The following is a 22,522-nucleotide window of genomic DNA, read 5'->3' as shown; positions in this document are numbered from 1 at the left end:
CCAAGATAATCTCCAGTGCAGGAAACAGGATAGGAAACCTCAGAACTTCCTCAGGATTGTGCCATCAGGGAAGGGTCTGTTCCCTGCCTGCACAACTAAACAGGCCCATGTGATGCACAGATCTTCACAGATCACAGGCACCAGGGCTGTTCCCAGAGAGACCCTCTGTCTCCAGTCACTTCTGATGTCCTGCCAACCCCTCCTTGGCACCGATGGCTGGGAACGGCTCTGGATCTGTTTTAAGGTTGAGACTATCCTGCAATCTGATCCCAACAGGGGAGAAGGGATAAGCCTTAGTAACCAGGAAAGAGGCCACAAGCATCTGATCAGAATCATGACAATTTATTTATAACCTTAATTATATGGTGCTGAGGGGTTTTCCTCACCACTATATCAAACCACTTCGCCTGGGGGAATTGCTGCATGCAGAGATGAGCAGAGAGGATTCAGCAGGGCCCAGAATACAGCTCCATCACTCACGCATTTTCCTGCTCAACATTGGCTATGATGGGGAAAAGAGAATGTGAGAGAGTTACAGAGGAATCAATGACTCACGGAGGGGAAGCTTTCCCTCTTGTAGATCACCTCATTCTGGAGCTGCAGAGACACTGCCCTGACCAGACTATGGCTTCTCTACCACAGTGGCCGGACGCATCCCTAGAACATTCAGGGCTTCAGCCCCGACCCCTTTCCCAGCAGTGTTGAGTCACCCCAACCCTGGAAGATGGTTTTTCATTAATCTGTTTTGCTTTGCAGCCTGTTTTAAAAAAGCCCTGATGAAAAGAGGGATCCCAAGCTTGGGTTTTGGAAGGACTTGCTCTTGCTCTGTCCCAGCAACAGACACAGAAAGAAGCAGAGACTTGTCTTGACTGAGGGGGAGAACGTAACCTTGGGACTAACCAAGCCTGCTGCCTCAGACTCAAGGCCTGAATCTGGAACTTGACAATGCGGGGGAGTTGGTGTTCCCTTCTCCCCTGAGCACTTAGGGGTGCTGGCAGACCACCCCAGGACATGGGGCAAAAGAGAACAGCAACTTTTACAACCCTCCAGACAGGCTGAGGAGACTCAGGCTGGGTTTCAGCACTGTTCTAACTGAGCAGTCTGAAAACCTCACAGTCGTCTCTTCATACGCTACCTTTGCTGCAGGGGGCGCTGTACTCAGCAATGGCAAATTCATCTGGAAGACACAAGGGAAGGGAGATGTGATCAGGGCTGTGTGAGACCCAACCAAGACTCCTCACACTTCCACCAGGCCCTGCAGCAGAGAACTGGCACCACACCAGAGATCTCAGGCAGGAGAGGAGGGAGCCCTGTCTCCAAGGGCACTGAAGGAACCTCAGCTGGGCTCCATGGGAGGAAGGCAAAGGTTACCACAAGGCTACAGCACAACAGGCATCTCCAGTGAGTCTGTGCCAAGTGCCCTATGTCCGTTTGCACCTTGCCTGACACACGACCACTGGGGTTGCCGTTGGGCTCTGGTTTTGTCACCCCAATTTCCTAGCTGGGAACAGAGGAGTAAATGTGCCTCCCCCAGGTCACACCCAGAGCTGGGATCCCAGGGCAGGATCTGACCCAGGACCCTCCTAGATCCCTTTGGCTCTAACCTACGTGGATTAGCAGACCGAGGGGTCTGGGGCCTCAGATACTCCCATGGTGCGAGCATGAGGTCAGTGCAGGATGATCCCTAGCATGTAAACCCTGTGTGCCCCGTAGTCTCATCCTGGAGTAGGGAGATGCTCAATCCCATATCCCAGCAGGTTCACTGTGGCTCTGAATGTGACTTCTCCCCCCTTATGACAGGCCCACCAGCCGCCACTGCTGCCAGCCCCACCCGCACACACACCTGTCTCATAGTAATCATAGACTTTCACCACCGCCGGCTTCAGGCTCTGCACGGGGAAGTCCTGTTCCACCACGAAGGAGAAGCTCTGAGTCACATTGCTCACCTGAGAGGGAAACAGACGAGGCTCAGGAAGCTCTGAGCCACTTCACCCTCTCCTTCCACATCTCCTCCCCCCATCGGTGCCCCCCATGATCCTGCAGGTCTAGCATCTGCCCCCCTTGGCTGCAGGGCCTGGCAGGGATTCAGGCCCTGAGGGAGGTGGGATAAGCCCTCCCCAACCCCAGAGTATGAGCCGCCGTCCCTGATACCCGTAGGTGGGGGGAGATCAGGGCCCTGGCTCTGTGTTGGGGAAGTGCTGAAGGGAAACACTGGGCAGGAATACATGGGTTTGTCTTTCCAAGCTGAGGCTTGGGAGATCCCCTCCCCTGGGCACTTCTATTGGGAGTACATTGGGGGTGACTCTTCCTGGCCCATTCCGGCCCCGTGCAGCCACTCACCTGCTCCATGTAGAGCAGCACGTGGTTGGTGCTCAGTTCTGTGCGGTGGATGTGGTGATGTCCTTCCAGCTGCCAGCAGCCAAGGGAGAGAAGCAGGATGTAACTGAGCCCCCCTTCGAACCACCCCAGAGCCCTAAGCAATGGGATGCTTTCACAAATTCATGGAGTCCAAACCCAGAAGGACCATTGTGATCATGTAATCTCATCTCCTGTATAACCATGGGTGTAGTTTGGGGACACTGGGGGGTGTTGTCCCCCCAAACTGCAATCCTTAGGCAGGTGTGGAATTTGCCCCCACACCTCCCCACATGCGCAGCCCCATTGCCCTGACTGGAGCTGCCCCCACCCCCTGCCACAAATACAGAAATCAAATTACGCCTATGTGTGTAACACAGGCCAGAGAACTTCCCCAAAAGAATTCCTAGAGTAGATCTTTTAGACAAAGACAAACATCCAATCTCGATTTAAAAATGGTCAGTGATGGAGAACCACCGGGACCTCTTTCCCCTGGTGCTGTCAGGGAAGAGGTGTAGTATGTGTCCCCACCCAATTGGTGGACTGGAGGTGTCAAGTGCATCTGAGGGGCTGGACCCCAATCAAAGGCAGCACCAATTCCAGTATACCCAGCCTCAGTCAAACAGACCTAATAGTTCTTCCTCATTCTCTAGGTCTTAGACTGGCTAACACTGTCTGCAGTGCCGGAGTCACTGCACAAGGTCTCCATAAGCCCAGGCTGGAGTCAGACATGGAAGGAGCTGCTGTCTACACTGCAGATCCTGCAGCTGGGAAATCTGCAGGTGAAAGGCTGATCTGAACTGGCCCCTGTGACAGAAGTGGGGTGGGGACTCTCAGACCCTTCAGGATTCCAGTGGAAAAGAAGAGAAACAGACGACATGGGGGGCCCTACTGCTGCAGATGAGACCAGGCTGCACCCATAATATGAGGGGTCAGGAATTGGAGCCCACTGGGGGCCAGATACCTCTCAGGTGGGGCTGAAGGCAAGGGGCTCTGGAGAGGCTATAGCCCATACACAGAACAGGCTGTTACCTTCCTCACTGATGACTTCACAGGGATGAATCCTGACAGCATCTTAACATCAACGATGACCATGTTGGAGACGGGGCGTTTCCCTGTGTAACTGGGAGACCAAGCAGGAAATGAAACAAGGTTTAATACATCTCAGCACAGAGCTGATGCACCTCAACTCTGATTGGCACAGGTGCACACTCCCCCGATCTGTAGCATCTCCCACCCCATCTGCTTGTCCACCTGCAATCTCCTGGAGTGACCCATCCTCAGCCATAGGGCTCAAAGGCGCTGACTCCATGCGTGCTCCAGGGCTGGAGCATCCACAGAAAAAAAGTGATGGGTGCTTAGCACCCACCGGCAGCCCCCCTATCAGCGCCTCTCCCTCTCCCCAGTGCCTCCTGCCCTGAAGTGTCCAGGAGGAGCTGTGGAGAGGGGGTGGAGCAAGGTTGGGGCGCGCTTGGGGGAGGGGGTGGAATGGGGTGGGAAGAGGCGGGCGGCGGCATGATGGGGGTGGGAAGAGGCAGAACAGTGATGGGGCCTTCAGTGAAGGGGTGGAATGGGGGCAGAGCCTGGGGGGGAGCACCCCATGGCACATTAGAAAGTTGGCACCTAAACTAGGGCTGCTCCGGAAGGCCTGGGCCGGTGAGGGGAGTTACCTGATGTTTATGGCAATGCTAAAAGTCCTGTGGACCTGGGGGCTGTCACATGTCTCGGGGACCGTGTGCACCTCCAGCGCGAATGGTGCCTCTTCCGGCTTGGGGAGCATGTTGTACCTCAGGCTGGTCTGGAAGAGAATGCACAGTTCTATGTGAGCCTGTGCGTATCTCCTCTCTGCTTATCTCCTCTGCCTCCTCCCCCCGGTCCATCTCATTCCCTCCTTTTCTCTTTCTCCTTCCTCCTCTCACTAGCTCCCCATTCCCTAACTCTGGACATGCTTTCTCCTCACACCTTTTCCTATTTTCTCATCCTTATCCCCATCTCTTTCTCCCTTCCCTCCCCTACCCATCCCACCTCACCCTGCCATCTCCAGGATGAGCCAGACGCCCTCAGCAGCAGCCTCTCCCCCTGCCCCTGGGCCCCTCACCTGCACATAGACACATCCTTCTCCTGTCACCCCCGTGCGGTAGTCTCCTGGCACCTCTGGCAGTGCCATACGCTGGAGCAGCAGACGGATCGTGTGATCCACCTGGAACTGGGACTGAAAGTTCCCTGTGGATTGCAGGGTCACTGTGGATGCTCCTCCGCTCTTGGTGTAAGTAGAGGCTCCATATCGGGACAGGGCCTGGAGCGCCACCACTGTGTCCTGCCAGACAAGAGATGGGCCCAGGTGCCCAAGGGAATGAATGAGCCATTTCTATGGGCCTGGAGCCCCCACTCCACCGGCTCCTCCCACACAGCACCGCCCTGCTCAGAAAGGTCAGTTTTTCCCATTTCCACCCATTCTCTACCCATCACTCCCACAAGCCATTCACCTGTTCCCTGGACCCAGATCCTCCAAGGTATTTAAGCACCTTTCTCCCACTGAAAGCAGCCAAGTGTCTAAGTACCTTTGGGAACGTAGGCCTTGGGAATTCTGACACTCCACTACAGGGAGCTGAGGGAAGAAGCCACCCACCCTCCCGTGAAGGAGCAACTTGAAGGGACAGCTGACAGGGCAGACAGATAACCCACGTGCCTCAGCAGCAGGAAAACAGAATTACAACCCTAGTGTGTTAACCAAATCCCTCTGTGAAGTAGTCTTCCAAAGGGAAACACTTCATGCACTGTCTTCAAGAGGGATGTGTTTTGGGCTGCCTTTAATCAGGTGGCACTTTCTGGTTCTACATAACTTGGGATGGTGCCCCCACCGCACCTAGGGTGACCAGATGAGAGGAAGAAAATATCGGGACACATGGGGCGGGGGGGCTACCGGCAGAGCAAAAAAAAAAAAAAAGCGGAGCAGGACGCGGGACAAACACCTAAATATAGGGACAGTACCGATTTTATCGGGACGTCTGGTCACCCTAGCTCCACAAGGTGTGTCTGGCAGTGGCTAGCTGCTGCTGCTTCTCTGGGGAGTCCTCAGCTCCCGAGCTGGATTGGCTGGGCTGGATGGGGTCAGTGCTGGGGGGAGCTGAGGAAAGCGTCATGTTGGTGGATGCTCAGGGCGACAAGCAAAATCAGTACTTGGTCCTGCTAGTGAAGGCAGGGGGCTGGACTCGATGGTCCTTTCCAGCTCTATGAGCTAGGTATATATTTTATTTATATTATTGGTTAGTTAAATTTCAGTAAAATGATTGGTTAAGGTATAGCTAAGCAGAACTCAAGTTTTACTATATAGTCTGCAGTCAATCAGGAAGTAAGGGGAGGGATGGAAACAGGGACTGGGGGTAGGGGAAATAGAATAATGTTTTGCTGGCTGGGAATAGGAACAGGGAATGGGAACAGGGACACAGGCAAGGCTCTGTGGTGTCAGAGCTGAGAAGGGGGACACTGAAGAAGGAAATTGGAAGTTGCTGGAAGTTTACCCCAATAAACATCAAATTGTTTGCACCTTTGGACTTTGAGTATTGCTGCTCTCTGTTCATGCGAGAAGGACCAGGGAAGTGAGAGGGTGAAGGAATAAACCCCCTAACACTAGACCCCTAGTACGTTTACAGAGACTATATAAAACAAACAGGAATAATGAAGAAGGGAGTAGCCACGCTGTCAGGCTGAAAAGCTTCCATCAGTCAGACCCATCTGAGCTGCAGCCAGACACACAGGAGACAGTGACCGAGCACTACAGCTCTTTTGACATGAATTTGGAATTCTTTTTTTCCATTGTGCATATTAAAAAAAAAACAAATAAATAAAGAGCCAATCAAAGAAGCAGAGCTCGGCCAGAACCAGTACTGCACACCCAGATGCTTCTGAGGCCTGGGGACCGTCTCATTCTGGAGCCAGAGCCAAAGCCTTTCCAGACTGTTTTTTTCCCTCCTTTCCTTAGAGGTCCCTTTATCAGGGCAGCAGGCTGCCACTATCAGGACTTGGATGGGTAAAGGGAGTGGGGGAGAGGGGAGGCTGCTGACCCAGGGGAACTCATGAAGGGGACTTTGTGCATGTGGATACGTACAGTGATGGGCAGGGGAATCTCTAGCAGCGCGATGGTGATGTAGGCAGAGAGCGTGACCTCATCGTCCACCCCGCCCTGCAGGGAACCACAGAGAGAGACACATTAACCCCACACAGCACCTAAAGCCTTTCCCTGCTGGGCCCTCTACATACTACATCCTCATGCCCTTTATCTGCCCACTCTTGCCAGGCCCCATGATAGCTCTCACAAATGGGTATGTCTACACTGCAGCTGAGAACGTGAGACATGCACACACCAGCTCCGCCCAAGCTGGTACACTAACAAAGGCAGTGTGGCCATGGGTGGCAGCTCTGGCTAGCTGCCCAAATACAGTCATGCTCAAGCTTGGAGTATGTACTTGGGCAACTAGCCTGAGCTGCCATGGACACACTGCTATTTTCGTGGCTGTCTGCCTGTGCTGGGAAGTACACTCCCAGCTGCCGTGGAGACACACTCTGCGTTTCTGTCCCCACTTACCTCCCATGGTAGTTACCATGTATCTGCCCCCTCCTTTCTCCTCCCCATAGTAGGTCCCACGTACAGTACAGTGTCTGCCCATCCGTATCTCCAGGGTAATTCCCAGGCCCATGTCATCCCCTGCTCCTCCCACCCTAGCCCCATGTGCTGACGTGTCTGAGCTGTTCCCATGCGGAGTTGTAGCTCTCTCCATGTCACTGAAGTCCTGTATGGGTCCCATGGGAAGCCAGCTGGGCAGATACGTTACCTTTATGGCATTGTTCAGGAGCGTCCCGGAGCTGCGGAAGCAGCCATTTTCCTTCTGCTTGCCAGCTAGCCAGGCCAGGGCATCCTGGATGTGCTTCTCCTCGATGAAGATGTGAGAGCGGGCCTGCGCGAAGGACTTGAGGACGAAGGCTGTCAGCCTGTGACAGAGAGCGGACAGCGGTGAGAGCTCCCTCCCATGCCCTGTGCTCGCTGGAGGGGATGGGGTCCTGGGGCATCGCCAACCTGAGGGGAAGCAGCAGGGGCCAGAGAGCTGGTGGCCATGGAGCAGAGAGCATGAATACATTGCCTCCACCTTCACCCACCTCCACAGTCTCCTTCACACTGATTTCAGGATCCAGTTCAAACTCTCTCTTCCTGTTTATAAAATCCTCCCTGGACACAACCAGTCTCTCAAATTTAGGAGTCCTCTTCATGATAAATACAGCTCTTATAGCAGAGGGCTGCAGGGTTGCAAATGTTGAATCCATATTTAAACAGGGCTCCATGGGAGTTCCAGGGAGTTATACACCAGTTTGCCTGTACTTAGTAAACTAGTCAAAATGACAATTAAAAATAGCATAATAAAAGATTCAGATCATGATCTGATGGGGTCTAAGCAGCATGGCTTCTGCAAAGGAAAATTGTGTCTCACTAATCTCTTAGAATTCCCTGAACATGTCAATAAAGAGCTGAATGAAAGAGAATTGATTGACATAATTTCTTCAGTAGTCTCTTATGACAGACCTTCTCGAAAGCCTTTTGGAAAGTCTAAATGAATTGAATAATCATGGGATGAGGGTTAAAGTATTGTCGTGGATCAGAAATTGGTTCAGGGACAGAAAACAAAGACTAGAATTAAATGATCAATTCCATCATAGCACAAGGCTAACAGTGGGGTGCTGCGAGGTTCAGTATTAGGACTGGTGTTGTTTAATATACCTATTAATGATCTTGATAATGGGCGATCGATGGCATAGCAATTCCTATGGTCCTATCTAGCACCAGGTTGCTCTCTACCTCTAACTCAGTTTCACCACTACGGGTATGAGAGTCTCCCCTCTGCAGCTCCCTGTCTGGAACAGCCTCCCCTGGATCTCTTCATCTTTTTTCAAAAATGATCTGAAACCATCCCATCCCCTTTGCCTCTTCAGTTCTCTCTCTCCTCAAGGCCAGTGGGAACAGGTGCTTTTTATACACAGCAGGCTGATGAAACCTATTCCCTTTGGTGTGATATGCCAAGAGACTGTGAAAGCTCCAGCGAGCCCTCAGGCCTTTAACAGCATCACCAGTTGACTAAAATTTAACACTTCCTTTATGACTATATAACAGAGGAGGTTTAGGGGAGGCGTGACTGGCAAGAAATCTCACCAAGTATTCCCCAGCTGCCTGTAATGCTCCCCAAATGTGCTGTAAGAGCCATCCAGGTGCTTGTAATTCAGCTGCCTCTGATAACCTGAAATGGAAAGTTAAAGCAGGATTTATACATCAGACAATAGGGGGTGAGAGAGCAGCTCACCAGCTCAGCCAGTAAAGAGGCTCCTGGCCCTGATGTGTACTAGCCAGCACTGGTACACAAACATACACATCTCCATCCCACGAGCTAGTCAGCAGAGGGAACTGACATACAACACATGGGCAGCACCATCGTATTCCAGTAGGGGGAGTACCACACAGTCTGGTTAGCTAGAGCACCCAGGCTGAGAAGCCATTTCACCTGGCTACTGTGTGCAGCATTTCCACACTATAGGGGTGACTCATAGGATGGACACAGCAGCCAGTAGCTCTCGTGGAGCAATGAGTGCGCGTAACCGTAGTGCTCAGACAACTGACAATAGTGAGCTAAGAGTGTGTCGAATGGGGACCCCACTCCCCAGATACACAACCCAGTCCCTCTGTCCTCAGCTGAGGGAAGCTCTGTCTGCAGGTCAGGCAGAAAAAGAAAGCTCCCAGCACAACCTTGGAAGGGAGCAAGTGAAGAAAGAAAAGCCCCGTCCCTCCTCACCACTGACTAAGTATCCGATGGCCTTGGATTTGGTCTCCTCGCTCAGCTGCCCCGTTTTATTCAGATAGTCCAGGACGTAGATGTTGGGGGCAAACAGGACCATGTTCTGCTCCCCACAGCCGAAGGGCATCTGGAGGAGCTGCTGCAGGTTCTGCATGGCTGTGCCCAGGATATCGCCTGGGGATGGAGATACAGGGAGTCAGTGTGGCCCAGAGGTGGCCTGCGGAGGCAGAGTGCACCACAGAGCACAGGCAGTAACAGGTGAGAGAGAAGGACAGAGGGAAAAACAGGACAGAGCCATACCCTGAAAGAGGAAACACAGAGAGAGAGAAGGAAGGGTAGGAAGATGTCTGGGATAGGAATAGAGATACTTAGACAGAAAGGCCAACACACAGAGAAACTGATAAAGGGAGGTGAGGGAAAGGAGAACAGGAACAGGAAAAGAGACAAGAAGAGATGAATGGGGAGATGATGGGGACACTGATGAAGGGAGTGAGTAGCTGACCAGGTGGAAAGGCTGGCACAGCAGGCAAACAAGGAGCAGTGGCTGCAGCTGCCAGGGCAGGTCCTTTCTGAGTTGCTGCACTCACCCAACACCGTCACATAGGCTCTGGCTGAGCCCTGCACCACGTTCAGTGGGAGCTTCAGGGAAATCTTCCCTGCTTCTGAATTTCCTGAGGGAAAAAATCAGACAGATAAAATGCCCCCATGCTCAGCAGTGAATGGGTCCCAGAGCAGAACCTAGAATGCTGCCTTCCACCCGCCCCCTGCATGGGGAACCCCTGCTTTCAGCAGCTCCATTCCTCCTAGCTGGACAGTGAGACGCCCAACTGTCCCCTCTGGCTTGGGGTCCTGTGACCCATGGGAAAAACTCCGCTCTTTCTATGGAGTGAGGTGCACCACCTGGCCCGATGGGAAACTGCAGTCTCCAGTTCTTTGGCCCTTCCTGTTTGCTGGCAATTGGCAGATGGTAGAATCCAGTTTGTAATTTCACTCTATAGAATAAGAGATTAGAGATGGAAAAGTCCCGTTAAACCCCTTTAAACCCATCCTCCAGGGACTTGGGCCAGGATTGCTTATGCAGTCTATTCTCCGGGGCTTTGTCAAGCCCTAGATCTCAATGTTCCAAGCAATGTCCTCATGATTAGGAAATGTGTCTCGACTCTCCACACAGAAACATCCCCACCATTGCTTAGTCTCTATCCTGACACCCCAAGTTCTCACTGCACCCTCAAGAGTCTCCCAAATAATCCCACTCCCTCCTTGGGGCTGTCACTCTTCATCCACTGGCAAAGGACATAGATGAAGAAGGAGCAGAGAGGTCCTTACCATTTGCACAGAGCAGAGAGTTGAAGGTTGCTTCCGTCTCAATCCCCTCGGGCTTGGGAGGGGAAGGAAAATGAGAAAGGTGAGAAGCTGCAGACAGACTGAGCATCTGGCATCAGGAACAGAGTCTGTGTGAGGACAGGGCGGGGAATCTTCAGAAAGGGACAGAGAGGCAGCAGGAGAGGAGGGGAGAAGAGAGATTTCGACAAAATTGGAGAGAATGAATGAAGACAGAGAGAAATGTAAAGGGCCAAGTGGGTGAATCAGAGGAAGAGGGAGATTTGCAAATTTCCATGGACCGATGCTTGTAGATTCATAAAATAATAATTGGTTAGAATAAAATAAAAAACAGCTACTAATAAGTTATTGTCTCTTCACACCCAAGGGAAGACTAGTGCAGCTCTATTGCATGGGTTACTAGTTACCTGAAGCACACTGTGCAAGATGGTACCTTAATGCCCCTATAACAGAGAGGACATGCACTATGTGTCATTGCTAACATCAGATGATGCGATAAGTTAAAGACAACTTACTACATAGTGGAATATCAGCAATTCTACATACTGTAATGCTGCAGATTTTCTCTTTCCATTACAGGACAGCAATAGGGTATACGGAGAATAGGAAGGGATAATATTACACATTATTATAACTGGTGTTACTGTTGGTATCATGAAATGTCATTAGTTATCGTTGCTTTTTTATGACACACGGAGAGGCTATGCAGCTTTATATATCATTTGTTACTGATTATAGATGCTGTATAATGAGCTATTGCTTTCCTGCAAAGGTGAGGGTATGCAGCATTGCCCTGTGCTATTTCATTTCACTGGGTAACAATGTCAGCAACCATTGCTGCCCTAGGAAAGAGAGAGGTTATGCAATGTTACCATGTTATGCTTATTTGGCACACTATGCAATGTTTTTTCTCTAAGGGAATATACAGTATTATATCCTATAGTGGGTGGGATTTTCCAAAGCACACCTAATTCCCCTAGGTGCTTTGAATCTCCCACACGTGTGCTTGTGTTAGGCTATGTAGCAAGTTGTCACAGCTTCCCTGTAACAGAGGAGGCATGGATAGTTAGAGTGTCACACTCTATATAAGTTATTACTGTTTTCCTATCCTACACAGAGCATTATAGCGCGGCTTATTGCCTATGTCACACTGTGTGAAAACTTACCACTTCTCTATACCGCAGGGACTAAGAGGCCCACATACCTCCACTAACAGCTGTTTGATCACTGTATCCTTCTGCCCTGTCTCAGGGAGCACTGCTACCTCGTTCTCGCAGGGCAGCTCCGTCTTCAGGGCCTCTGCACTCACAGAGAAATTCACATTACCTGAAACAAAGAGAAATAAGTGTTCTGCCAGGCACTGCAGCTACAGGGGTGTCAATGTCATTTCCATGGTGCTCCAATCTTCAGCACCACTGATTACAAGGAAACCTCTCTGTAGAGAGAGAGCTCATGTCACATCTCATGTAGGCCTGGGCTACACTACAAAGTTAGATTGACGCAAGGCAGCTCATGTCAGTCTAGTTGTGCATGTGTCTATATTTCAGTTTGGTTCCTACAGACGTAAGTGCCCTGTTGCACCGACTTAATAACATCGCCACCCCAAGCGGCATAGAGCCAAGTTTGATGTCCTTAGGTCAATGCAGTGATAGTGTAAATACTCCCCTGCTTATGTTATCTGTTACTGTCCTCCAGCTGCTGTCCCACAATGCCCCACGCTGACTGCTCCAGTCACCATTGTGAACTCTGCTGGCCAGGGGTCACAGAAACCAGAAGCCTCCACCCCCCCTACCTCCCCGCCCACCCTTTGAAGCCCTGCAAATTTTTGAAATTCCTTTTCTTGGGTACCCGGCTGGGTGGGCACACCTAGCAACTCTCCCTTGTCGAGTGCAACTGCTCAGCTGACATGCCAGCTACGCACTCCAGGCATGCTCCTGCCTGGAACAGACAGGAGATATTGGATCTTCTGGGCTTGTGGGGAGAAGAGGGCTTGTGCAGGCACAGCTCTGAACCAGGCATAGAAACATGGATATCTAAGAGCAGATATTATGCAAGTGAACAATGCCAGTGCCCCTTCCAATGAGCAAAAGGACATTCAACTGTCATTCTGCACCTGCTGAGCCTCTAGTCGAAATATTCCTTGGTGCTGTCGAGGTGGCCGGTGTATGGCTTCATGAGACAGGGGAGCAAGTGTTAGGTTGGGTCGCCCAGGATCACAACTGGCATTTCAACATTGCCACTGGTAATCCGCCAGTCAGGAATAAGGTCCCTGCTTGCAGCTTTCTGAACAGTTCTGTGTTCTTAAAGAAGTGAATGTCATGCGTCTTCCCTGACTAGTCAACACTGATGTCAGTGATCCACTAACACTTGAATAACCACAGAAAAGCAGCCTCTTTTGTTGATGTACTCTGAGGCAAGGTGGTCTGGTGCCGAAAGAGGGATATGTGTGCCATCTATCACCCCACCGCAGTTTGGGAACCCCATTGCTGCAAATCCATCCACTATGTCCTGCACATTGCTGAGAATCACAGTTCTGCATAGCAGGGGGCGATCAATGGCTTTTCATACTTGCATGACAACAGCCCCTGTGGTGAATTTCTTGACTCCAAAGTGATTTTCAACTGACTGATAGCAATTTGGCATAGCACATTTCTACAGTGTGATCGTCACTTGCTTCTCCACTGTTAGTGCACCTCTCATTTTGACGAGTGGCAGTGGAATACCTATCCATGGTGCACCACACTCTGCATCGATACAAGCACTCCTGGTAAGTACGCGTATCTCTGACATAAGGAGCCAAGTATGCATGCATACAAGTAATGTGCTAACTGTGGCAGCTGTATGCCGATGTAACTTGAGTCGACATAAGTTTGTAGTGTAGACATGGTAGTAGTACCTTAGACCATGCCTGCACTGGGTTTTTCACACAGATGCAGCTGCACCAGAGCAAACCCTGGGAACAGCCTTGCTTCACTGGTGTGGAAAGTGATTCACCCCAGTGAAGCAGGACTGTTTTAAGGGTTTGCTCTGGTGAATAACCCCAGTGCAGGCATGGTCTAAGACAGGGATTCTCACCACAAATTATTTGGTGGCCTCAGAGTACAGCCACCAACTTTTCGGTGGCTACTCTGACACTTTCATTTCAAACCAGGGCACGTGGCACTAGTGCAAGTCACAGGTTACACCAGTTAGTGTGTCTACACTAAGAGTTTGTTCTGGTGCTGCTACATCAGTGACATCAGCAGCTACATCACTAGTGCACTACGATAGTGCAAAAAAAAAAAAAAACAGTGCAGACAAGACATGAGGATCACTCTGCAGCAGCCTTCCCAATCCTGGCAGGAATTGGGGAAGACAGATAGGCGTGCAGGGAGTAATGGCTCCGATTTCTGGCTGAGGATGATGGCCTCTGTTACACAGGACTAAAGGGTCATTATAGCCCCTTCAGGCCTTAGAATCTATGAATCTATGATTCTATCCATAGAGCCCTGGCTGGGTCAAGCAAACAGTTAATGCTCCCGTTTAGCCCAGGGCCATGAGGGGAAGAAATAATTAAATTCTCCATCAGATCCACAAATTACTTAACAGGGTCAGCACCACTTATTCCAGATGTGCTCACCTGAGATGTTTCCCAGGAAACGGTTTTAGCCTAATGACAGTGAATGGCAATGACAGCTGCTGAATTAGGATAGTATTTGAAAAAAATTCTGCTCCTTGGGGACGCAATTGGCTAGAACCAAGGAGTTAAGTGGAGGGTAGTCAGGAGTTTATTAAGGGCGTGTCTACACTACAAAATTAAGTAGACCTAAATTAGGTCAACGTGCAGCCAGGGCAGTAATTAAATCACTTTTGAATGTCCACACTGTGCTCCTTGTATCGGCAGTGCGCGTCCACACTAACAGTGCCTGCACTGATGCAGCGAGCAGTGCACTCTGGGTAAGTATTGCACTGTGCAACTCACCACCATCTAGCACAGGGTATTTTGGGAAGGGTTTGCAATGCATCATGGGGGCAAAAAAGTCATGCAGGAGTGATTGGGAACATGGTTTCAACATCCCATGATGCAGTTTTCTCCATCCCATAATAATATCTGCATCCCATAATAGTTTTGCACTCTTTTCAAAAACACTGCAAACCTATGCATCCGCCATCTCTGTGGGAAGCATGGATCCTGCAGAGCTCTGCACTATTGTGGTGAGCATTGTGAACACAACACACCTGATCCCACAGAATTTCCGGAGCTTCAAGAGGAGCACTGGGGAATATGACAATTCCTTGCAGGCTAGCTTGTCATCCACCATGGAAAGAAACAATTCAAGGTTGTTGTTGGCAGTGATGGAGCAGCTGCAGATGGTGGCACGCTGGTTCTGGGCCTGAGAAACAAGCACTGACTGGTGGGATCACATCATTCTTCAGGTATGGGATGACAAGCAATGGCTGCAGATCTTGTGGATGTGCAAGGCCACTTTTCTGGAACTGTGTGCAGAACTCACCCCAGCCCTCCGGCACATTGAAACCAAAATGAGAGCTGCACAGACAGTGGAGAAGTGAGTGGTGATCGCTGTGTGAAAGCTTGCAACACCAGATTGCTACCAATCAGTTGGGAATCAATTTGGAGTGGGAAATCCACCGTGGGAAGTTGCTGTCATCCAAGGGTGCAGGGCCATTAATCATTTCCTGCTACATAAGACTATGACTCTCAGCAGTGTGCCAGACATAGTGGATGGTTTTGCAGCGATGGGGTTCCTGAGCTGCAGTGAGACAACGGATAGCACACATATCCCTATTTTGGCACCAGACCACCTTGCCAGAGTACATCAAAAGAAAGGGGTACTTTTCTATGGTAATGCAAGCTATGGTGGATCACTGGGAAAGTTTTACCAACATCAACACGGGATGGTCAGAGAAGGTGCATGACACATGCAAAAAGCTGCAAGCAGGGACTCTCTTTCCAGAACAGAGGATTACCAATGGGGATTTTGAAATGCCAATACTGATCCTGGGAGATCCAGCCTACACTTTACTCCCCTGGCTCATGAAGCCATACACTGGCTACCTCTACAGCGGCAAGGAGTGCTTCAACCACAGGCTCAGCAGGTGCAGAATAATAGTTGAATGTGCCTTTGGCCACTTGAAAAGCCGCTGGTGCTGTCTACTCATGAGTTTAGACCTCAGTGAAAAAAATATCCCCATAGTTATAGGTGATTGCTGTGCACTTCATATCTGTGAAGCAAAGAGGGAGACATTTCCACTGGGATGGAGGGCAGAGGTGGAATGGCTGTCTGCTGATTTTGAGCAGCCAGATACCAGGGCTATAATAAGAGCTCAGTGGGGAGCTAGACACTTCAGGGAGGCTTTGAGAAATGCTAAGCTCTGATTCATTACTAACAAAGCTGCCAAATGAAGAATGAAAGAAGAAACAAAGATCAAATAAAGGAGAAATGTAATGAATCTCATTGTCACACTTGTATTTGTATTCAGTGGTGAGATGATCTCAAACCACAAAGCTGTATCCAGATCTGAGCTGGATTTCAGATACCTCAGAGTTCAAAGCTCTTTTGGATCACTGGATTGGCTTCATGCCTGTCTCTAAATCAGCACAGGATTTTACAACAATTTAAGTTCTTTCAGATGGGCTCTTCTCTTAGTCAGGATGGCCATTTAACCAGGACTTTAAGTTTTCCATGGGGTATCTCAACTAAATGGTTTCTCCGCTATGTGATATGGGCAGGTATGAAGCAGGTGGGTGATAATTGTATCTCAGGCTTCCAGTCTCATCACAAATCACCCTCATTCTGGATGACTGTCCTGGCCCAAGTGAGAACCAAGGACTATAACCTGCTTTTCTTGCTGAAAGAAGAGACCCAGCCAGCTCTCATCTTTCACTGGTATGTTAGAGAGCAGTATGTTGATGGAGATCCTCACTGTACAGACAATGTCTTTTGAATGGAGGGGTCCAACAGCTGAAAACCATCTAGGGTTCTCTGTCTTGTCTGAGGAGGAGCTTATCACTCTCCAACCAAGGATGGGAGTAAAACACCCCAAAGAAGGGTCTTGGGGAAGTTGAATCCCCTACCAACAGATTTTTGAGCTACCAGGTCCCTGCCCCCTGAAATTTCTGTGCCACTCTGTCTGGCCCCCAAAGATATCAGAGCTAGAATGCTTCTTACCCAGAGATATTGGGGTCACAGCCCAGGACACCGTTTTTCTTCCATTCACACAGAGACAATAAGAGTCCTCTTCCTTCTCCACAGGGGTAGCTCGGAAGTCAGCAGATGAAGCCAGTGAGATGCTGACCTGTCAATTGTCCAGAGAGCTGTCATCGGGGAGGGGCCCAGGGAAATTAGTAGTAACTAGAGATGCAGACAGTACGGCAGATGGGATGTGCAGAGAATTGGGCAGAACAGGGTTTGTGGTACTATAAGGGACAGAGGGGGTTGAGGGAACACATGGGTTTAGAAGTGTAGATGGTTACAGGGGTGTAGAGATTTGGAGTTACAGGGCTTTGGGGTGCTTGGGAGTTACAGGAGCATAGAGGCTTGGGTGCACATGTGTTTGGGGAGGACAGGGGCTGCAGGGAGACCAGGGGCTAAAAAGAGCTACAGACACAGGAGTTTGTGAAGCAGTGTGGCCTGTGGGTTTGGTTGCACGGGGATGGTGTGAGTGTCTCTTACCCTGATGCAGCGGGTCAGGTAATTGAAGACAGTGGCCTTTAGCGTGAAGGCCTCGCCATGCACCACGGAGTAGGGCAGGGTGAGCTCCACGAAGAAGGGTTGGAGGGCTCTGAGGGACACGGTTGGGGACAGGCCAAAGCCAGTGTCACTTGAGGTGCAGAACGCATTAGCTTTCCATTCTGTGATGGTATCAGGGATTGTCAAGGGCAATTCAGCACTTCCATTGGAGCTGGTGACAAAAAGAGAGATAGGATCGTGATCACAGCCTGGTCAGACACTGAAGGAAAACCCAAGTGTTCCAGAGAGTGATGTGGGGAACTCAGTAGATAATGCTCTCTCCTCTGAGTCCACACTGAGCTCAATGCTCAAGTCTGATGCAGTGCTTCAGGGAGTGATGTGGGGACTCAGTAGGGGGTGCTCTCCCCTCTGAATTAGCACTGAGCCCATTGTGGTGGGAGGTGTGTGCCAGAGGAGGTGTTGCCTTTCAGATAACACATACAGCTGATATTTTGACAACTTGTGATAATTAAAGACCCCACAACCCTTTTAAGAAGAAGAGAGGGGCTCACCCTGGATCATTACAATCCAAATGCTTAGATTCCCCCTGCAATTTCAATTGGAAATGGGGCTCTTTTTCACTTTCCTTTCTAGATGTTTGTGCAGTGTTGTTCTGCACTGTAAACATCTGCCATTGGGGAATAGCCCGCAGGTGGCTGAGTGATTTCTGCATACACAGAGTTTGAAAAGCACTTTGGGATGATGAAAGAGGCTCAGTAACCATCAGGAGTTCATATTATTATTCAAAAAAATAAGGGAATGTTAAAACAGCAACAACCAGCTACTCACGTCAAAGGCACTAAATCCCAAATCCATGTCTCTGGGAAATACTTTCGAACTGTCTCCACCGCTGCTGGAAGGGTCTCAGCCATGACAGGGTAACCTGAGTCCAGTACCCTTGCATGTCCTGGGTGGTGTGAGTACAACTGATTAACATAGATATAATGCATCAATATCAGCCTGATGCTTCCATCTCTGAGGGTAGGTCAACACTGCCGCTGGAGGTGTAATTTCCAGCTTGGGTAGATGTATGTACACTACACTACCTGTGATCAAGCTAGTGTGCTAAAAATAGAAGTGTAGCAGTGAGGGCATGACAGGCTAGCCTCCCAAGCACATACGTAGGGTCCCAATCCCCCATCCGTGCTGCAACAGCTACACTTCTCTTTTTAGCGCACTAGCTCTTGATCAAAGCTAGCACGTGTGTGTCTGTCAGACCTGGAAATTACACCTTCCACTGCAATTTAGACACACCCTGGGACACTTTCCCCTCCAGCTACACTGGTGCAATCAGACACCCAAATCGGTTGTGGTGGGCAGCGTGGGAATGGAAAGTTCCATGTCTGAAGCATGTTTGAGGGGTCACATCACAACTCCAGCGTGTCATTTTCTGCTCCACCATCACTGCGAAGCCCCCAGCCTTTCAAAGGATCGGCCTTAGAGCTGGTCACAACAATTTTCTCAAAGATTTTATTTTGACTCAATGGAAATTCTCATAAAAAAACTGTTTCCATCAACAGTTTGTGGGGGGCGGGGTTATTGGAAAACTGAAAAAAACCCACTTTTTTATTTTGGATGAAAATTTTAAAACTCCACAAAAAATATGTTTAAAAAAATGATTTTCCCATTTTTCCTTATTTTTTCATGTGTGGAAAATAGCCATTTTTTGCTCACCTGTGTATTAGTATTGTTAAACTAGGCATTAGAGTTATAAAAATGTGTTCAGTGTTTAGACTTTACGGAATCCTTGTAAGCAGCTGCAGGCGTTAATCTCACTTATAATATCGTATCCCATGTTCTAAGGTAATATTTAGTGTTTGCTCTGTAACTGTGAATCACCAGACAGAAAAGAAGCATCAACGAGTGTGAAATACCAGTCTGACACAAAAGAAGGCCCATCAACACCAGACAAACCATTGTGGAACATCAGTTGATTGTTCCTCCTCCACCAAGAAGAGGAGACGGGCCACTGAATTACTCCCAATGACTGAATTTGCAACTCAGAGAAGGGGCAAAGAGATAAAAAGCCCTAATAAAGAGGAACTGTATTTTTTATGCTGCTTGGAGTCTGAGGGGCAAGGATCACACAAGCAAAAGATCCCCAGTGCTTGGCCTGGATTAGCCCTAAAGGTTATATAGATATTGCTTATCATAGAGGCTACTATTACCATTTGAACAGGACTGGACTAGCAAGAGGTTGCAGGGCAGGACTCAGGGGCATTGGCAGAGCTGTGTGGGGAGCCCAGGACTGGAATAGCAGAGGCATCAGAGTTTCTGCCTACAATATGTAAAAAGCAACAGAGGGTCCTGTGGCACCTTTGAGACTAACAGAAGTATTGGTAGCATAAGCTTTCGTGGGTAAGAACCTCACTTCTTCAGATGCAAGTAATGGAAATCTCTAGAGGCAGGTATAAATCAGTGTGGAGATAACGAGGTTAGTTCAATCAGGGAGGGTGAGGTGCTCTGCTAGCAGTTGAGGTGTGAACACCAAGGGAGGAGAAACTGCTTCTATAGTTGAATAGCCATTCACAGTCTTTGTTTAATCCTGATCTGATGGTGTCAAATTTGCAAATGAACTGGAGCTCAGCAGTTTCTCTTTGGAGTCTGGTCCTGAAGTTTTTTTGCTGTAAGATGGCTACCTTTACATCTGCTATTGTGTGGCCAGGGAGGTTGAAGTGTTCTCCTACAGGTTTTTGTATATTGCCATTCCTGATATCTGACTTGTGTCCATTTATCCTCTTGCGTAGTGACTGTCCAGTTTGGCCAATGTACATAGCAGAGGGGCATTGCTGGCATATGATGGCATATATAACATTGGTGGACGTGCAGGTGAATGAGCCGGTGATGATGTAGCTGATCTGGTTAGTTCCTGTGATGGTGTTGCTGGTGTAGATATGTGGGCAGAGTTGGCATCGAGGTTTGTTGCATGGGTTGAGTTAGAGTTGTTATGGTGCGGTGCGTGGTTGCTGGTGAGAATATGCTTAAGGCTGGCAGGTTGTCTGTGGGCGAGGACTGGCCTGCCTCCCAAGGTCTGTGAAAGTGAGGGATCATTGTCCAGGATGGGTTGTAGATCACTGATGATGCGTTGGAGAGGTTTAAGCTGAGGACTGTAGGTGATGGCCAGTGGAGTTCTGTTGGTTTCTCTTCTGGGCCTGTCTTGTAGCAGGAGGCTTCTGGGTACACGTCTGGCTCTGTTGATTTGTTTCTTTATTTCCTTGTGTGGGTATCGTAGTTTTGAGAATGCTTGGTGGAGATCTTGTAGGTGTTGGTCTCTGTCTGAGGGGTTGGAGCAGATGCGATTGTACCTCAGTGCTTGGCTGTAGACGATGGATCGTGTGGTGGACAATGATCCCTCACTTTCACAGACCTTGGGAGGCAGGCCAGTCCTCGCCCACAGACAACCTACCAGCATTATCTTTGGTATAAGATCTAGGGGTAATGACTGGCCTCTTGGGACTGAAAGCCTTCTAAAATGTGAGTTGATTTTTGTATAAGTAACTTTTTATCACAAAGTTCAGTTTGTCTGGGTGGCAAGATAGACTGGAGAATCTAAGGGGATTGTCTGTGACTCCATGGCAAGATTGATATAGTGATCCAGGAGTTAACATTTGTCCCTGGCTTGGTGAAATCTAACTATAGAATACACCACCAGTTTGGGGTGTTGCCCTGTTTTCTGACAATCTGCCCTGAGGTAGACAGTCATGGTTGTGAGCCACTCCAGACAGCGTGACAATGATGACTCTGTAGAAAGCTGTGCTTGGGAAACTCTCTACTGGTGCCTGAGGATGGAAGATCATTGTAAAGTCTTAGCGAGCTACCCACAGATTTGTCTGCCAGCAGCATAATATTCTCCCTCAGAACTCCCAGAAACAATTTGGTTCCATTAACCTCCAAGGGTGAGGCTATCAAAGCAGGCCCCTCACTCTCTCAGGAGAAGTGTGCCCCAACTTCAAACTTCAAGACCGAGTGGTCACCTCATGATGTGGGAAAAACTTCCAAATGCTCAATCCACAACCCCAGTCCCAACACTAGAGCTAGCATGCGGCCAGCTATGAGCAACAGCGTTCACCCCAAAACACAGATGCACTCTCTGCTCAGAACAGAATGCTTGTGAGGCCTTTGGCCTTTACCAGTTCTCCTGAGTGCTTGTGCTGATACCTCGGCTTCACTGTGAAATCCTTCAGAACTTCTGTAACCCCAAGCAACTTGAGGGAACTGGAGGCAATAATGTGGCTTTCTCACCTTGGAGTTTGTGAAGACCTTTAAACCCATTTCCTGTAGGGAAAAACCCAACACACATTTTGTTATTTATTTCTGTTGAGGTTGAAATTCCAGAACTGACACCAGTATTAGGGAGACAAGGTGGGTGAGGTAATATCTTTTATTGGACCAACTCCTGTTGGTGAGAGAGACAAGCTTTTGAGTTTACACCAATTGGCCCAATAAAAGATATTACCTCATTCACCTGGTCTGGGACCGACATGGCTACAACACCACTTCATACACCAGTATTAGGGGTTTAATGAGCAAGGAGGAAACCTTGACACTTTTCCTTGATGGGATATGGAGCCTATTACCCATAGATAAGGCTATGATCTAGTCATGGAGGTCACAGCAGTCACAGATTCCATGACTTTACCGGCCCTCCGTGATTTTTACACTTCAGGAGGTGGAGGCAGGACTGTGTGACCCTGCCCTGTAGCTGGGGCTGGCTGCAACCAGGACCCTGCAGCCCCAGCCCTGTGGCATCCAGGCTTGGCGAGGGCTGCAGCCGGGTCTGTGTGCCCCAGCCTTGTGGCTTCTGCTGGGGGCTGCAGCCAGGGCCATGCACCCCTGCCCGGCGTCTGCAACAGGGGCCACGTGCCCCCCTTGCAGCTTCCCAGGGCCATCCACCCTGCCAAACCCTCCCCCCCTTGCTGCAGCCAGGGCTTGGTGGGAGCTGCAATAGGGGCTGCGCACCCCTGTCCCGCAGCTGCAGCCAGCTCCAGAACGGGGGCTATATGCCCCCCATGGATGCACCCCCCACTGCAGCCCCTGGGACTCCATTCCCCCTCCTACCTAGCCCTGCGCCCCCCACCCCACCCCCGTTATTTTTAGTAAAGTCACGGACAGGTCACGGGCTCTGTGAATTTTTCCTTATTGCCTGTGACCTGTCTGTGTCTTTTACTAAAAATAACCGTGGTGAAATCTTAGCCTTACCCATAGAGCACAGGGTGACACTCAGTCTCAGGTCTGGGAGACTGGATGGCTCAAAGGGAT

The 22,522-nt window shown here is 49.8% G+C and overlaps 1 protein-coding gene across 1 annotated transcript in view; it reads right to left on the bottom strand.

Moving 5' to 3' along the window:
• Positions 1 to 365: 365 nt before the first annotated feature.
• Positions 366 to 22,522, bottom strand: part of LOC128832221 (alpha-2-macroglobulin-like) — a 69,314-nt gene continuing 47,157 nt past the window's right edge. Inside the window, exons 9-26 of the mRNA XM_054019416.1 lie at positions 21,394 to 21,538; positions 18,053 to 18,170; positions 17,207 to 17,435; positions 16,703 to 16,829; positions 11,737 to 11,858; positions 10,518 to 10,569; positions 9,779 to 9,862; positions 9,189 to 9,365; positions 8,555 to 8,639; positions 7,188 to 7,344; positions 6,464 to 6,538; positions 4,454 to 4,723; positions 4,026 to 4,153; positions 3,388 to 3,478; positions 2,341 to 2,409; positions 1,844 to 1,946; positions 1,136 to 1,177; positions 366 to 502 (exon numbers count right to left, since the gene is read on the bottom strand). Of these exons, the coding sequence (XP_053875391.1) occupies positions 477 to 502; positions 1,136 to 1,177; positions 1,844 to 1,946; positions 2,341 to 2,409; positions 3,388 to 3,478; positions 4,026 to 4,153; positions 4,454 to 4,723; positions 6,464 to 6,538; positions 7,188 to 7,344; positions 8,555 to 8,639; positions 9,189 to 9,365; positions 9,779 to 9,862; positions 10,518 to 10,569; positions 11,737 to 11,858; positions 16,703 to 16,829; positions 17,207 to 17,435; positions 18,053 to 18,170; positions 21,394 to 21,538 (2,100 nt within the window). The 3' untranslated portion in view covers positions 366 to 476. The remainder of the gene's footprint in view (positions 503 to 1,135; positions 1,178 to 1,843; positions 1,947 to 2,340; positions 2,410 to 3,387; positions 3,479 to 4,025; positions 4,154 to 4,453; positions 4,724 to 6,463; positions 6,539 to 7,187; positions 7,345 to 8,554; positions 8,640 to 9,188; positions 9,366 to 9,778; positions 9,863 to 10,517; positions 10,570 to 11,736; positions 11,859 to 16,702; positions 16,830 to 17,206; positions 17,436 to 18,052; positions 18,171 to 21,393; positions 21,539 to 22,522) is intronic.

The sequence above is a fragment of the Malaclemys terrapin genome, chromosome 1 (assembly GCF_027887155.1).
Source record: "Malaclemys terrapin pileata isolate rMalTer1 chromosome 1, rMalTer1.hap1, whole genome shotgun sequence".
Lineage (NCBI taxonomy): Eukaryota > Metazoa > Chordata > Testudines > Emydidae > Malaclemys > Malaclemys terrapin.
This window is presented reverse-complemented; position numbering and strand designations above follow the sequence as displayed.